Below are 15,051 nucleotides of genomic sequence, written 5' to 3'. Positions count from 1 at the left end.
CCGCCCCGCCCCTCGCTCACCGCCCCCCCCCCCTCCCCTCACGCCCCTGGGCCGCCGCCGCCGCCGGGCGGAGGCACCGCCAGGCCCGGCCCGGCCGCTCCGCCCGCTCGGCCCGGCCCCGCACCGGCCCCGCACCGGCCCCGCACCGGCCCCGACCATGCCGAGTCGCCGCCGGGCCCCGCGCCGCAGCGGCGGGGGGCGCTGACCCGGCCCCGCCCCGGCACCCCCCCCGGCGGACCCTCCGCGCCGGTGAGTGACCGCCCGAGCCGGCCCGCCCCTCCCGGCCCGCTGCTCCCGCCCTCCGCGGCCCTGCCCGGCCCTGCGGCCCCCGCCGCACCGGAGAGGGGCCCGCTGACCCCGCCCCTGGGCTCCGGGGGACCCCGGGACCCTCCCCGGGCCCGCCCCGCCGGTGCCTCCCACCCCCGGCCCGAGAGCCCCGGGACCGCCCCGGGACCCTCAGATCCTCATCTTCCCTTTGCCCTCCCTCGCTCCGAACCCGAGAGCCCTCTCAGGGCCCTGCTGGGGACTCCTGGGCCCCCTCCCCTGCGCCCCCCGATTCCTCAGAGCCCCCTCCGCCCTCTCTGGGCCCCCCAGCACTGAGCGAGCCCCTCAGGGCCCCGAGATCGCCCTTCCTCCGCCCTTTTCCTGTTCTTCCATCCTCTCCCGAGAGCCCCGGGGCCCTCCCTTGTCTGCCCCAGAGCTGCGGGAGCCCCCCCTGAGCCGCCTTTCACCCCCCTTTTCCTGCCTGTGCCCCCCACCCTCCTCTCCTGAGAGCCCCCAGGACCACCCCCAGGCCCTGAGAACCCTCATTCCCTCCCCCAAACCTTGATCCTGAGAGCCCCTGAACCCCCCAAACCTTGATCCTGAGAGCCCCTGGGACCCCCCAGCCCTATGGGAGAGCCCCCCTGAACCCCTCCAGCCCTATGTGAGACCCCCTGAACCCCTCCAGCCCTATGTGAGACCCCCTGAACCCCTCCAGCCCTATGTGAGACCCCCTGAGCCCCCCTCTTTTCTACCTCAGCCTGGGGGGCTCAGGGGGCTGAGCCAGTTCCAGCCCCTGTTTCTGCTGAGAAGGAAGAAATCCTTGGATCAGAGATCCTTGGGGGATGTGGGGCCCCTCCTGTGTCCCCCCATGGTTGGTCAGAGCCCCCCCTGCCCCCTGACCATCAGGGGTTCCACTGCTCAGCACCACTGGGGGTGCCTCACCATGAGTCTGGGGTCTTTGGACTCCCCTTGTGTGTGGGGGAGCAGCCCAGCCCCATTTTAGGGGGCACAGGGTGCTCCCCTCCCTGCCCTGTGCTGCAGGGGAGGGTGATGCAGCAAATCCCACCGGAGGGAGGGGACAGTTTGGGGACACCCCGAGTGCTCTCCTACAACCCAGACACAATGGGGGGGTGAGGTGGGGGCTGCTGGGGGGGTGTGACACCTCTGTGCAGGCTGGGACTGTCCCCAGGGGACAGCAGGATGGACACAGGGGACACTTGGCAGGCAGTGTCCCCCACTCCCCCCGTGCCAGGGTGGGGAGGGACATCCCTGAGCCCCCTGTGTCACTCCTGGAGGGTTCACCCCTCTCCCTCCCGGGCACACCCAGGGTGTGCAGTGGGGTTTTGGCTGGGAGGGGTCTGCAGGAGCGGGCTGAGACCCCCCCGTGCCCCCCAGCCCCCCCGTGCCCCGTGCTATGAGCGTTCGGCGTGACTTCTCCGCAAGCAGCTGCAAATGAAAATGGAGGATATGTCTTTGTCTGGCCTGGATAACAGCAAGCTGGAGGTGAGCTGCCCCCTCTGGGTGTCCCCTGGGGGGTCTGTGTGTGCCCCCCTGTCCCTAACAGCCCCCCCTGGGCCCCCAGGCCATCGCACACGAGATCTACACGGAGCTGGTGGAGGATGCGTGCCTGGGGCTGTGCTTCGAGGTGCACCGCGCCGTCAAGTGCGGGTATTTCTTCCTGGATGACACCGACCCCGACAGCATGAAGGACTTTGGTGAGCCCCCCACGTCCCCCAGAACCAGGGGGGACACTGGTGACAGGGACAGAGCTCCCAGAGGGGTCCCACACGCAGGGATTTGGGTTGGAGGGGCGTTAAACACCCACATGTGCCCCTCACAGTGACCAGACTGTCCCTGAAGGTAAAGGGGGGGTCACTGAGTCCCAAAAGGGGGGGTCACTGAGCCCCAAAAGGGGGGTCTCTGAGCCCCAAAAGGAGGGGTCACTGAGCCCCTAAAGGGGGGGTCACTGAGCCCCTAAAGGGGGGGTCACAGAGCCCCTAAAGGGGGGTCACTGAGCCCCAAAAGGGGGGTCACTGACAGCCCCAAAAGGGGGGGTCACTGAGCCCCTAAAGGGGGGTCACTGAGCTCCTAAAAGGGGGTCACTGACAGCCCCAAAAGGGGGGTCACTGAGCCCCAAAAGGGGGGGGTCACTGAGCCCCAAAAGGAGGGGTCACTGACAGCCCCAAAAGGGGGGTCACTGAGCCCCAAAAGGGGGTCACTGAGCCCCTAAAGGGAGCGTCACTGAGCCCCAAAAGGGGGGGTCACTGAGCCCCTAAAGGGGGGTCACTGACAGCCCCAAAAGGGGGGTCACTGAGCCCCAAAAGGGGGGTCACTGAGCCCCAAAAGGGGGGGTCACTCAGCCCCAAAAGGGGGGGGTCACTGAGCCCCTAAAGGGGGTCACAGAGCCCCAAAAGGGGGGTCACTGACAGCCCCAAAAGGGGGTCACTGAGCCCCTAAAGGGGGGGTCACTGAGCCCCTAAAGGGGGGTCACAGAGCCCCAAAGGGAGGTCACTGAGCCCCAAAAGGGGGGGTCACTGAGCCCCAAAAGGGGGGTCACTGAGCCCCTAAAGGAGGGGTCACTGAGCCCTAAAAGGGGGGTCACTGAGCCCCAAAAGGTGGGGGTCACTGAGCCCCAAAAGGGGGGTCACTGAGCCCCAAAAGGGGGGTCACTGAGCCCCAAAAGGGGGGGTCACAGAGCCCCTAAAGGGGGGTCACTGAGCCCCTAAAGGGGGGTCACTGAGCCCCAAAAGGGGGGTCACTGACAGCCCCAAAAGGAGGGGTCACTGACAGCCACAAAAGGGGGGTCTCTGAGCCCCTAAAGGGGGGGTCACTGAACCCCAAAAGGGGGGTCACTGAGCCCCAAAAGGGGGGGTCACTGAGCCCCTAAAGGGGGGTCACTGACAGCCCCAAAAGAGGGGTCACTGAGCCCCTAAAGGGGGGTCACTGAGCCCCTAAAGGGGGTCACTGACACCCCCAGAACCCCCCCAGAGCAGAGGGGGGTCCCAGGGCAGGCCCTGAGCGTGTCCCCCCCGCAGAGATCGTGGACCAGCCGGGCGTGGACATCTTCGGGCAGGTGTACAACCAGTGGAAGAACAAGGAGTGCGTGTGCCCCAACTGCAGCCGCAGCATCGCGGCCTCGCGCTTCGCCCCGCACCTGGAGAAGTGCCTGGGCATGGGCCGCAACAGCAGCCGCATCGCCAACCGCAGGTGGGGCTGCTGGGGGCACTGAGGCTGGGGGACAGCTGGGGACAGGCTGGGGGACACTGAGGCACCAGGGGAGCTGAGGGTGGCTGCGTCTCCTCCCTGTGCTGCTCTGGATTTGAGCCTGGGATGTGAATTTGGCGTCTGGGTCTCCCCAGCCCATCATGGGGGTGTGGGGGTGTCCAGCTTGGTTCTGCCCTGGAGCTCCTCTGGTTCCTCCCTGAATGAGCTGGGACCCCCAGGTGCTCTGTCCCCGCTGCCTGGGTGGCTGCTGGGGGGTCCTGTCTGAATCCTGGGGGTGCAGGGTGGATCCTGGGGGTGCAGGATGGATCCTGGGAGCTCCTGTCTGGATCCTGGGGGTGCAGGATGGATCCTGGGGGCTCCTGTCTGGATCCTGGGGGCTCCTGTCCAGATCCTGGGGGTGCAGGGTGGATCCTGGGGGTGCAGGATGGATCCTGGGGGCTCCTGTCCGGATCCTGGGGGTGCAGGGTGGATCCTGGAGGTGCAGGATGGATCCTGAGGGCTCCTGTCTGGATCCTGGGGGTGCAGGATGGATCCTGGGGGTGCAGGATGGATCCTGGGGGCTCCTCTCTGGATCCTGGGGTTGCAGGATGGATCCTGGGGGCTCCTCTCTGGATCCTGGGGGTGCAGGATGGATCCAGGGGGTGCAGGATGGATCCTGGGGGTGCAGGATGGATCCTGGGGGTGCAGGATGGATCCTGGGGGCTCCTCTCTGGATCCTGGGGGTGCAGGAAGGATCCTGGAGGTGCAGGATGGATCCTGGGGGTTCCTGTCTGGATCCTGGGGGTTCCTGTCCGGATCCTGGAGGTGCAGGATGGATCCTGGGGGCTCCTGTCCGGATCCTGGGGTGCAGGGCAGGACGTGGGGCACACCCCAGCCGTGACCTCCCTCCCCTCCCCGCTCAGGATCGCCAGCAGCAACAACCTGAACAAGTCTGAGAGTGACCAGGAGGACAACGACGACATCAACGACAACGACTGGTCCTACGGCTCCGAGAAGAAAGGTGGGGAGGGGTCCCTGCTGCCCTGAGGGGTGGGGGACACGTCCTGCCCGCTCCTGGGGTGGTGACAGCGCTGGGGACGCTCTGGGCTTGGGGACAAGGCGGACAAGGTGAAACCTTTCCTTTGTGTGTCTCCCCGCAGCAAAGAAGAGGAAATCGGACAAGGTGAGGGGTGCAGGGAGGGCGGGGGGCGCGGGGAGCACACAGGACACCCCCAACACCCCCCCCTCTCTTTGCAGAACCCCAACTCGCCCCGCAGGTCCAAGTCCCTGAAACACAAAAATGGTGAGGGGGCGGGGCTGGTGCTCTGGGGGCGGGGCTTGTGTGGGTGGGGCAGGTGCGGGGGCGGGGTCTGGGTGGGTGTGGCACTGGGGGTGGGGCTGGTTGGGGCCGGTGGCTGTGGGAGGGGTCTCTGGGGGTCCCGGGCAGGCCCAGGACCCCCCCCCTCACCTTCCCTCCCTCCCTCCCTCCCAGGCGAGATCGGCGGGAACCCCGATCCCTTCAAGGTGAGCCTGGCATGGGGGGACAGGGCTGGCAGCCCCTCCTGTGCCTCCCCAGGGGGCTCTACGGCCCCCCCCGAGGGCCCCCCCAGCCCTGACCCTGCTCTGTGCCCCCCCCCAGTACAGCAACTCGGCTGGAATCAACTACGAGACGCTGGGCCCCGAGGAGCTGCGGACGCTGCTGACCACGGTGTGGGGCTGGGGGCAGCTGGGACCCCTCCCCAGCGGGGCTGGGGGCAGCAGGGAACCCTCCCCAGTGGGGCTGGGGGCAGCAGGGACCCCTTCCCAGTGGGGCTGGGGGCAGCAGGGACCCCTCCCAGTGGGGCTGGGGGCAGCAGGGACCCCTCCCAGTGGGGCTGGGGGCAGCAGGGACCCCCTCCCAGTGGGGCTGGGGGCAGCAGGGACCCCTCCCAGTGGGGTGGGGGCAGCAGGGACCTCTTCCAGTGGGGCTGGGGGCAGCAGGGGCCCCTCCCCAGTGGGGCTGGGGGCAGCACAGGGAGGGGAGGGGACCCCTGGGACACCCCTGGGGCTGGGAATGGGGACATGCAGCAGTGGGACACAGCACTGGGACACCAGGGGACCCCAGGGCTGGGATGGTGCAGGGGTCACTCACCTGTTCCCCCAGACTCACCTGTCCCCCACACTCACCTGTGTCCCCCACATTCACCTGTCCCCCCCCACACTCACCTGTCCCCACACTCACCTGTCCCCCACACTCACCTGTCCCCCCACACTCACCTGTCCCCCCCACACTCACCTGTCCCCCCACACTCACCTGTGCCCCCCCACACTCACCTGTGCCCCCCACACTCACCTGTCCCCCACACTCACCTGTCCCTTCCCTCCCCAGCAATGCGGGGTGATCTCCGAACACACCAAGAAGATGTGCACCAGGTGAGGCCCTGCCCTGCTCCCCCCGGGGGTCCCCAGGGCCCCCCACCCCCGTGGCAGGGCGGGGCCCGTGTCAGAGCCGTGTCTGTCCCCAGGTCCCTGCGGTGTCCCCAGCACACGGACGAGCAGCGCAGGGCAGTCCGCGTTTACCTCCTCGGGCCCTCCGCGTAAGTGGCCGCAGATTTGGGGGTCTCGGGGGTCTCAGACTCGTGGGACAGGGACTGGGGGGGTTCATTGTGTCCCCACCACCCCTGTGTGCCACCTGTGCCAGGTCCCTGCCCGAGGCCGAGGGCGGCGTGGAGAGCGACAGCTTCGAGGTGGCCGAGAGCCAGGCGCTGATGAGCCGGCTGCAGTGGGACGGCTCCTCCGACATCTCCCCCTCCGACTCGGCCTCCTCCAAAGCCAGTGAGTGTCGGGGCTGGGGCAGATCCTGGGGCACAGATCCCCTGAGGGGGTAAAACTGGGGCACAGACCCCCCTGAGGGGCAAATCCTGGGGCACAGATCCTTCTGAGGGGGAAATCCTGGGGTACAGACCGCCCTGAGGGGGTAAAACTGGGGTACAGACCCCCATGAGGGGGTAAAACTGGGGTACAGACCCCTGTGAGGGGCAAATCCTGGGGTACAGATCCCCTGAGGGGGTAAAACTGGGGTACAGACCACCCTGAGGGGGTAAAACTGGAGCACAGATCCCCCTGAGGGGGTAAAGCTGGGGTACAGACCCCCTGAGGGGGTAAAACTGGGGTACAGGCCCTTCTGAGGGGGTAAAACTCTGACAGACCTTTCTGAGGGGCAAATCCTGGGGCACAGACCACCCTGAGAGGGTAAAACTGGGGCACAGACCCCTCTGAGGGGCAAATCCTGGGGCACAGATCCCTCTGAGGGGGTAAAACTGGGGCACAGATCCCCCTGAGGGGGTAAAACTGGGGCACAGACCACCCTGAGGGGCAAATCCTGGAGTACAGACCCCTCTGATGGGCAAATCCTGGGGCACAGACCACCCTGAGGGGCAAATCCTGGGGCACAGACCACCCTGAGGGGGTAAAACTGGGGCACAGACCCCTCTGAGGGGGTAAACTGGGGTACAGATCCCCTGAGGGGCAGATCCTGGGGCACAGACCACCCTGAGGGGGTAAAACTGGGGCACAGACCCCTCTGAGGGGCAAATCCTGGGGCACAGACCCCTCTGAGGGGCAAATCCTGGGGCACAGACCCCCCTGAGGGGGTAAAACTGGGGCACAGACCCCTCTGAGGGGGAAATCCTGGGGCACAAACCCTTCTGAGGGGGCAAATCCTGGGGCACAGACCCCTCTGAGGGGGTCAAACTGGCTGCTGTGGCCTCTCCCCAGTACAAGAGGGGTTGAACAGACCGTGGCTCCAAATTTTGGGGCCCATTTCCTCCCTGACCCCCCCCATCCCTCCCTTTTCTCCCCTCCCCAGGTACAAACAACTCCGAGTCCCGCAAGACCAAGAAGAAGAAGCCGCACCTGGGGCTGGTGAGCGGTGCCCCGGGGCTCGGCTCCAGCAAGAAGAAGAAGCCCAAGCCCCCCGCCCCCCACACCCCCAGCATCTACGACGACATCAACTGAGCCCCGCGGAGCTGGGGAGGGGCAGGACGGACAGAGGGACGGACAGAGGGACGGACAGGGGCCAGGCCACCACGGAGGACTCTGCCAGCGCTGGAGTGGGGCTGGATTTGGGGAGCCCCCATTGGTGCCCCCCTTTCCTGCCCCCCTGCCCCGGTGCCTCTATTTATTCTGTGACAGTTTTTGTACGTGGGGCTCCCGTCTCCCTCGGACATGGGGGTACAGCCCCCCCCCTTTCCCTCCCAGCACCCCCCAAAGCCCCCACACCCACTCCTCACCTACCCCAGGGGGTGGGGGGCTCCTGGACACCCTGGGCAGGTCCGGGCCTGGCTCAGGGGGCTGTGAATCCCCCCCTGCCTTGGGGTTTTGGGGTGAACCCCAAATCTGGGGTGCCCCCCTCCCTGCCCCGGGCTGGCACTCGCTGGTCGGGCTGGCTCAGGAGGGGGGGTCACACTGGAGGGGTGTTTCCCCCTCCCCAAAATCTGTTCAGCCGTGCCTGCACTCAGCTCCTGGGGGGCTTGGGGGCCCGGCAGTGCCCGCACAGGGGGGTCACAGGGGGCTGCATGCTGCATCCTTCATGTTTGGGGCTGTTTGGGGGTGGGTCTGGGGGTGGGGGGAGCTGCTGTGACCATCCCTGTGCCAAACTGCTCGGGGAGGGGGGACCCCAAACCTGCCAGGGAGCTGGGAATGGAGCAGAGCTGGGGAGGGGGGGGAGCACAGAGCCCCCCACTCCTCGTGTCCCCAGCACAGCTCCACGTCCCCTCCACGTCCCCTGGGGCCCTGCTGCTGCACTCGGGGGGGCACTGGGGACCCCTCCCCAGCTCTGCTGGGTGTTTGCACCCCCACAGGCTCTGCTTTTGAGTGGGGGGGCCCCGCTGTGCGGGCTGGGGGGGGGACAGGTCCCTCTGGCTGGATCCAGGCCACCCCTGCCCGGGACCCCCTGCCCAGGACCCCCTGCCCTCCCCACGGCTGCAGGGGCTGAGTTTGGGGCAGGGTTGGCTCCAGCCCCTCTGCTGTCCCCTCCCATGGCTGGCTGACCCCCCCCCATTTGGCCATATGTCCCCGGGGGGGGCTGTGTGTGTCCCCCCAGCCCGGTGCCCTGGCTCGTCCTCTCGCTGGGACTCACGAATTATGGTGCTCTCGACTCTGGATTCACTATTGATTTCAAACTGCTGCTACAGGCTGGGCTGGGGGGGGGTCCTGGGCACCTCAGAATGCTGCAGCCCCCCACCCCTGCATGGGGACCCCCCTGTGCTCCCTCCCGGTGGGGTGGGGGGCTCTGGCCACCGGGGCACGCCGAGCTGGCCTTTGTGTGCCCCGGGGGCTGCAGACGGGGCTGGGGGCACCCAAAAACCCGGGGGACCCCCCCCCCAAAAACTGCCTGGGGTGGGGGGCACAGCGAGCTGGAGAGGGGAGAGGAGGGGAGGCAGCCTGAGCCCCCTCAGCTGCAGTTTGGGGTCCAGGGGGGTTTGGGGGGCTCAGATGTGCCCTGTGACCCCCCCCAGGTCGGTGTCCTCGCCCCCCCCCCGGTGTTTCTGCGTGTCCCCCCCGCGGGGGAGCTGAGCCCTTGTGAGGTCTGTGTGTCCCGTGAGTGGGTTGTGGCTGCCCCTGTAAATAAAACTGCATCTTGACTTGGTATCCTGGCATTAATTATGGCTCATTAATAATTAATACCCGCCCTCACCCATCTCCCCCCACTTCATTCACAGCGGGTGGGGCTGGATTTGTTTTTACAACCCCCCAAAAGTGTGGGGTGGGTGGGAGAGAGCACCCCCAGCGCAGGAAGGGCAACCACTGGGGTGACTTGACACCTTTTATTTGCTTTAAAAAGTCCTTTTTTGGGGCTTGGGAAGAAGCCACGGCCCGTTCCAGCGCTGTCCCACTCCCCCGGGGCTGGGGGAAGGGGAATGGAGTTTGGGGAGGGGGGCACAGCCCCTTTTCGGGGGGCGTAAAGTCCGGCAGCAAGGCTGGGCCGCGCGCGGTGGCACCGAGCACAGGGACAGCGAGCACAGGGACACCGAGGCGCCTCCCCAGCCCCTCGCCGCCTCATCCCGCCTGTCCGTACACCCCGAAGGCCAGGAAGGTGACCAGCACGGTGACACCGATCAGGGACACGGTGGCCGGCGCCGTGAAGAGCTGCCGGTAGTTGATGCGGAAATACCAGCCCAGCGCCAGCACCACCATGACCGTGGGCACCATGAGCGTCCCCCCGCCCAGGGGCAGCCCGGGGGCCGCGGGGCCGGCGGGGCCGGGCTCGGCCAGCGCGGGGGTGGCCGCGGTGGCGCCCCGGGAGCGGTGACAGTGGATGACACAGTTGTCGGTGATGCGGAGCGAGCGCAGCGTCCGCGCCTGGTCCTGCAGCAGCTGCCCGCGGTAGATGAGCTTCATCTGGCTCTCCTGGCCCGGGAAGCATTTGCTGCGGGAGGAGGGAACAGGTTGGAGGGGAAGGGAGGACCCACCCGGGGAGGGGACAGCGATGGCACTGCCACCGCGCCACCGCCGTCTCATTAAACCCGTTGTTCCAAACCCACAGCCCTCGGTATTTTTGGCACAGCAAGAGGGATAAAAGCCGTCCCCCGCTCCGTGCGCTGTTTGCTGCGGCGGGGGCAGCGCTCCCCGTGCGCCCCCGTCCCTCGGGACTCACCTCTTGAGAACCCCCACGGTGTCCTCGGGCCGCGCCACCGCCACCTCCTCGGTGTCGTTGAGGAACTTGAGGCGGATCTTGATGAGACCCGGGCAGGCGTCCCCGGCCGCGGGGGCACCGGGCTCGGCGGGGCTCGGGGCCGAGCTCCGGGCGGGCAGCAGCTGCTCCAGGCCGGGCTCGGGGCCGCTCCCGCCGTCCCCCCGCGCCGCCGCTCCCGCTTCCTCCTCGGTTTTCTCCTCCGCGGTCTCGGGGGCTCTGGGGGGCTCCGGCGCCTCGGCCGCCCCCGCGGGGGCCGCGAAGGGCGGGAGGGGCCCGAGGCGGATCACGGCCGCGTCCCCGGTGCCCAGGAGCTGGCTGCTGCCATCGGCCACGTACGTGGACAGCCAGGCCAGCACCAGCGCCAGCACCAGCACGGCCACCCCGGCCACCAGCGTCACCTCGTCGCCCACCCCCAGGATGAGCGGGGCGGCCGGGGGCTCCATCCCCGCGACCCCCGCGCTTTATCCCCGCCTCGACCTCCCGGTGCCCGGTGTGACCGAGCCGTGCGGGGGCTGTCCCGCCACCCTCGGGCTCGGAACAGACCGCGGGGCTGCTCCCGGTGCCCGGTGCCCGCAGGGACGGGAGCTCCTCGCTCGCTGCGGATTTTCCTCCTGGCTGCCGAGGCACCGAAGCGGCAGCGCTGCGCTCACGTTACCGGGCCCGGCGGAGGCTCCCGGAGGGTCCCGCAGCCCCTCGGTGCCCAAGCGGGGCAGGCTCAGGCCATCCCCGACCTGCACGGAGCAGAGCGATGCGGTCAGCGGGGCCCGGGCACGGTGGGGCGGGAGGAACCCGGTTCATCCCCGGGGGTCCCGGTGCGTCCCTGCCGGTCCCCGCGTGTCCCGGGGATCCCACCCGGCCCCGGGGGTCCTGGGGTGTCCCCGCCATCCCCGGGGGTCCCGGTGCCCCCCCCCGCCCCCCCCCCCACTCACCGCTCCCGCCGCCGCCGCCCGCGCGCCGGAAGCGCCACGTCACAGCGCGCCGCCGCCAGGGGGCGGGCGCGGCCGCGGGCGCGCGGGGATGATGTCACGGGCGCGCCCAATGGGCGGGGCGGGGGAGGTGGAGCGAGAGGGACACGCCCCCCGAGTGGCCGGGGACTGTGGGGGGCGGGGTCAGGGACGCGGAGGGGCGGGGCCTCGGGAGCAGCGTGGGAACCCCCGGGCCTGGGCAGTGCCGGACAGTGCCGGACACCGCCGGACACCCCGCGGCTGTCACCCCACATCCTCCAGGGTCCGGCTGTCCCCTCCCTGTGACCCTGTGACCCCCTGGCTCTGTCCCCCCTCATCCCCTGAGCCACCCCAGCCCACTGTCCCCACAGCCCCCTGTCCCCACAGCCCCCTGTCCCCACAGCAATTCCCATCGCCCACCCTACTCCCACAGGGACAAGAGCCACCTCTGCCACATCCTTTATTGTCACCAAGGCACGGGGGGACGCAGCAAGTCAACACCAATGGGGGACATGGAGGGGACACATGAAAGGGACACCAGTGGGGGACACATGGAGTGCCCTCAGGAGATGAGACCCTCGATGGGCAGCTGGAGGTAGCGGCGCAGGGGGGGTGGCAGCGCCAGCTTGGGGACAACGGTGTGACAGCGGGCGCCCAGGTGACGCCGGATGGCCACGCGTGCCAGGTGCTGCAGCCGCCGCGGCCGCCCCGCCATGCGCACGGCCGAGGCGTAGAACTCCTGGTGCTCCTGCATGGGGGGACAGGGGGGTCAGAGAGCTGGGGCTGTGACACGGGCACAGCCCAGGACACCCCAGGACACCGCAGGACACCCCCTTACCTCCCACAGCTCGGGGGGCACGGCCTCCACCCAGCTTTCAGCGGGGGGCACGCGGTCGTAGGCGTTGAGCATCACCTCCAGCGCCGGCGGGTGCTGGCAGCACAGCCTGAGCATCTGCCAGCAGAGAGCCGTGTCACCCCTGTCACACCGCCACCGCCACCGCCACCTCCCCGTGCCCCCCGTCCCCCCGTGCCCACCTTGGGGTGCGCCGGCAGCGCTCCGTGGTCGAGCAGGAGCGCGATGGTTTCCTCGGGGCGCTGCTCGCGGTACTCGGGCACGGCGTGGAGGGCGCAGTCCATGGGGGTGTCCCCGGCGCTGTTGGGGACGGTGGCGTCGGCGCCGTGGCGCAGCAGCAGCCGGGCCAGCTCGTGGTGCCCGTTGGCACAGGCGTTGTGCAGCGGCGTGTGGCCCTTGCGCCCCGCGGCCTTGGGGTCAGCGCCGGCCGCCAGCAGCCGCTCGGCCACCGCCAGGAACCGCTCGGCGTCCTCGGGGCGCTCGGCCGCGGCCGCCGCCGCGTTCAGGGGGGTCTCGCCCTGGTGGGTGCGCTGGGAGGGGTCGGCGCCGTGGTGCAGGTACAGCTCCACGTGGGACACCAGGCCCTGGCGCGCGGCCACGTGCAGCGCGGTCACCTGGCGCTCGCGGGTGCCCAGGTTCACCTGCGCCCCGTGCGCCAGCAGCAGCTCCGCGCACCTGAGAGGGGGCAGAGGGTGAGGGGACACTTCGGGGAGATGGGACATGAGCAGGACACGGCAGGGAGATGTGGGTCCCGTGGGGCACTCTGGGGACACCCCAGGGACATCCCAGGACACCCCAGGAACACCCCAGGGACCCTCCCAACACCCCAGGGACCCTCCCAGGACACCACAGGGACACCCCAGGACACACCAGGGACACCCCAGGGACCCTCCCAGGCCACACCTGGACACCCCAGGACACTCTGGGACCCTCCCAGGACACACCAGGGACCTTCGCGACACCTCAGGACACCCCAGGACACCCCAGGAACACCCCAGGGACCCTCACAGGACACCTCAGGGACACCCCAGGATACCACAGGACACCCCAGGGACACCTCAGAGACACTCCAGGGACACCCCAGGGACCCTCCCAGGACACCCCAGGACATCCCAGGACACTCCAGGGACACCCCAGGGACCCTCCCAACACCCCAGGGACACCACAGGACACCCCAGGGACATCTCAGGGACCCTCCCAGGACACCCCAGGACATCCCAGGACACCCCAGGGACCCTCCCAGGACACCCCAGGGCCCCTCCCAGCACACCCCACAGCCTCCCACACCGGCTGTGGCAGCAGTGACGCTCCCCGTGGCCTGTCCCGCAGCTGTGCCCGCACCTGAGGCTGCGGGGCGCGGTGCAGAGGTGCAGCGGGGCCGAGCCGTCGGCGCTCAGCACGTTGGGGTCGGCTCCGAAGGCCAGCAGCAGGCGGGCGCAGTTGGGGTGGGGGGCGGCCGCGCTGTCGTGCAGAGGGGCTCGGCCCCCCACCACAGCGTCCACGGCCGCCCCCCGCAGCAGCAGGTGCCGGGCACAGTGCTCGTAGCCGCGGGCGGCGGCGATGCGGAGCGCCGAGGTGTGCTGCCGGCGGGGGCTCAGCACCCACAGCCCTGCGGGGGTCAGCGGGGGCTGCCGGACCGGCTGGACATCACCCTCACCCCACCGGTCACAGCCCTGCGGGGGTCAGCGGGGGCTGCCGGACCGGCTGGACATCCCCCTCAGTCACACCCCGCCCGGCCACAGCCCTGCGGGGGTCAGCGGGGGCTGCCGGACCGGCTGGACATCCCCCTCACCCTCACAGCCCTGCGGGGGTCAGCGGGGGCTGCCGGACCGGCTGGACATCCCCCTCACCCTCATCCCACCCGGCGGGGGCTGCCGGACCGGCTGGACCCCTCCTCATCCCACCGGCCACAGCCCTGCGGGGGTCAGCGGGGGCTGCCGGACCGGCTGGACATCATCCTCACCCTCACAGCCCTGCGGGGGTCAGCGGGGGCTGCCGGATCGGCTGGACATCCCCTCATCCCACCGGTCACAGCCCTGCGGGGGTCAGCGGGGGCTGCCGGACCGGCTGGACCCCTCCTCACCCTCATCCCACCCGGCGGGGGCTGCCGGACCCGCTGGACATCCCCCTCATCCTCACCCCACCCGGTCACAGCCCTGCGGGGGTCAGCGGGGGCTGCCGGACCGGCTGGACATCCCCTCACCCTGCCCGGTCACAGCCCTGCGGGGGTCAGCGGGGGCTGCCGGACCGGCTGGACATCCCCCTCATCCCACCGGCCACAGCCCTGCGGGGGTCAGCGGGGGCTGCCGGACCGGCTGGACATCCCCCTCATCCTCACCCCGCCCCGCCACAGCCCTGCGGGGGTCAGCGGGGGCTGCCGGACCGGCTGGACCCCTCCTCACCCTCACCCCACCCTGCCGGAGCTGCGGGGGTCAGTGGGGCACCCTCACCCTGCCCCAGCCTCCCCAGTTTCCCCCAAACTGGGCAGCCAGCCCAGCCCAGCCCAGCCGGAGCTGCACCCCCGTTCCTGCCTCCCCTCTTGTTCCGAGGGAGGGAGGACCCCCAGCGCCACCCCCAGCGCCGCCCCCAGCCCCGTACCCTGCTCCGGTGACCACACCAGCTCCTCGCTGACCATCTCCAACACCAGATTAGCGCTGGCCTCGTCCCTGAAGATGTTCTGGACGCGGGGCAGGTCCCCGGCGTAGAGCGCGTTGTGCACGGCGGGGTCCCGGCAGACCTGGCGCCGCCGGGGGGGGCTCGGGGGGGCTCGGGGGGTCGCGGGCAGGGGGCGGGGAGGGGGCGATGGCCGGGCCAGCGCTCGCCGCCGATCCTCCCGCTCCAGCAGCTCCCGCTGCAGCCGCAGCGAGCGCAGAGCCGAGGGGCTGAAGGCGAAGGTTTCGTGGGCCATGGAGGGTGGGGGGATCTAGGGGGGGGTCTGGGGGGTCTGGGGGGGATCTGCGGGACAGCACCCTCTGCCTGGAGGATTATAAATAGGGCCGTGCCCCGCACACGGATGTGGAATCAAATCCCAGGGCTCCTATAAATAACTCCTGGGTGGTAAACAGAGTCACGGGGTGCTGGGGAGTTTAACCTGTTGGTGGGTGTCAGGT

General features: G+C 69.5%; 3 protein-coding genes across 3 annotated transcripts; 1 reads left to right on the top strand and 2 right to left on the bottom strand.

Moving 5' to 3' along the window:
• Nucleotides 1–233: 233 nt before the first annotated feature.
• Nucleotides 234–7,548, top strand: ATXN7L3 (ataxin 7 like 3). Its single transcript, XM_033079022.2, has 13 exons — nt 234–249; nt 1,660–1,767; nt 1,847–1,979; nt 3,300–3,471; nt 4,392–4,489; nt 4,629–4,651; nt 4,726–4,771; nt 4,961–4,992; nt 5,108–5,176; nt 5,837–5,880; nt 5,973–6,044; nt 6,149–6,282; nt 7,316–7,548. Exons 2-13 carry the CDS (start codon nt 1,717–1,719, stop codon nt 7,462–7,464), a joined length of 1,023 nt encoding a protein of 340 aa, XP_032934913.1. The 5' UTR covers nt 234–249; nt 1,660–1,716; the 3' UTR covers nt 7,465–7,548.
• Nucleotides 7,549–9,261: 1,713 nt separating this feature from the next.
• TMUB2 (transmembrane and ubiquitin like domain containing 2) lies at nt 9,262–11,125 on the bottom strand. Its single transcript, XM_033079026.1, has 3 exons — nt 11,074–11,125; nt 10,106–10,875; nt 9,262–9,877 (listed from the first exon to the last, which is right to left on the bottom strand). Exons 2-3 carry the CDS (start codon nt 10,585–10,587, stop codon nt 9,508–9,510), a joined length of 852 nt encoding a protein of 283 aa, XP_032934917.1. The 5' UTR covers nt 10,588–10,875; nt 11,074–11,125; the 3' UTR covers nt 9,262–9,507.
• A 476-nt stretch (nt 11,126–11,601) lies between these two features.
• ASB16 (ankyrin repeat and SOCS box containing 16) lies at nt 11,602–14,849 on the bottom strand. The gene is made up of 5 exons (XM_033079006.1): nt 14,540–14,849; nt 13,283–13,550; nt 12,124–12,616; nt 11,927–12,040; nt 11,602–11,836 (listed from the first exon to the last, which is right to left on the bottom strand). Exons 1-5 carry the CDS (start codon nt 14,847–14,849, stop codon nt 11,651–11,653), a joined length of 1,371 nt encoding a protein of 456 aa, XP_032934897.1. The 3' UTR covers nt 11,602–11,650.
• Nucleotides 14,850–15,051: the final 202 nt, after the last annotated feature.

Source organism: Catharus ustulatus, chromosome 23 (assembly GCF_009819885.2).
Source record: "Catharus ustulatus isolate bCatUst1 chromosome 23, bCatUst1.pri.v2, whole genome shotgun sequence".
NCBI lineage: Eukaryota > Metazoa > Chordata > Aves > Passeriformes > Turdidae > Catharus > Catharus ustulatus.
The sequence above is the reverse complement of the archived record's forward strand: the minus strand, read 5'-3'. Positions and strand labels throughout refer to the sequence as shown.

What these genes read in the sequence shown, in the direction of transcription:
- ATXN7L3 (XM_033079022.2), top strand. Translation starts at nt 1,717, where the DNA reads ATGAAAATGGAGGATATGTCTTTGTCTGGCCTGGATAACAGCAAGCTG. An exon ending in CGACAGCATGAAGGACTTTG is followed by an intron (nt 1,980 to 3,299) that starts GTGAGCCCCCCA and finishes TCCCCCCCGCAG; the next exon opens with AGATCGTGGACCAGCCGGGC. An exon ending in GTCCCTGAAACACAAAAATG is followed by an intron (nt 4,772 to 4,960) that starts GTGAGGGGGCGG and finishes CCTCCCTCCCAG; the next exon opens with GCGAGATCGGCGGGAACCCC.
- TMUB2 (XM_033079026.1), bottom strand. Translation starts at nt 10,587, where the DNA reads ATGGAGCCCCCGGCCGCCCCGCTCATCCTGGGGGTGGGCGACGAGGTG. An exon ending in ACCGTGGGGGTTCTCAAGAG is followed by an intron (nt 9,878 to 10,105) that starts GTGAGTCCCGAG and finishes CTCCTCCCGCAG; the next exon opens with CAAATGCTTCCCGGGCCAGG.
- ASB16 (XM_033079006.1), bottom strand. Translation starts at nt 14,849, where the DNA reads ATGGCCCACGAAACCTTCGCCTTCAGCCCCTCGGCTCTGCGCTCGCTG. An exon ending in ACCGCGCCCCGCAGCCTCAG is followed by an intron (nt 12,617 to 13,282) that starts GTGCGGGCACAG and finishes GCCCCCTCTCAG; the next exon opens with GTGCGCGGAGCTGCTGCTGG. An exon ending in CGCTGCCGGCGCACCCCAAG is followed by an intron (nt 12,041 to 12,123) that starts GTGGGCACGGGG and finishes CTCTGCTGGCAG; the next exon opens with ATGCTCAGGCTGTGCTGCCA.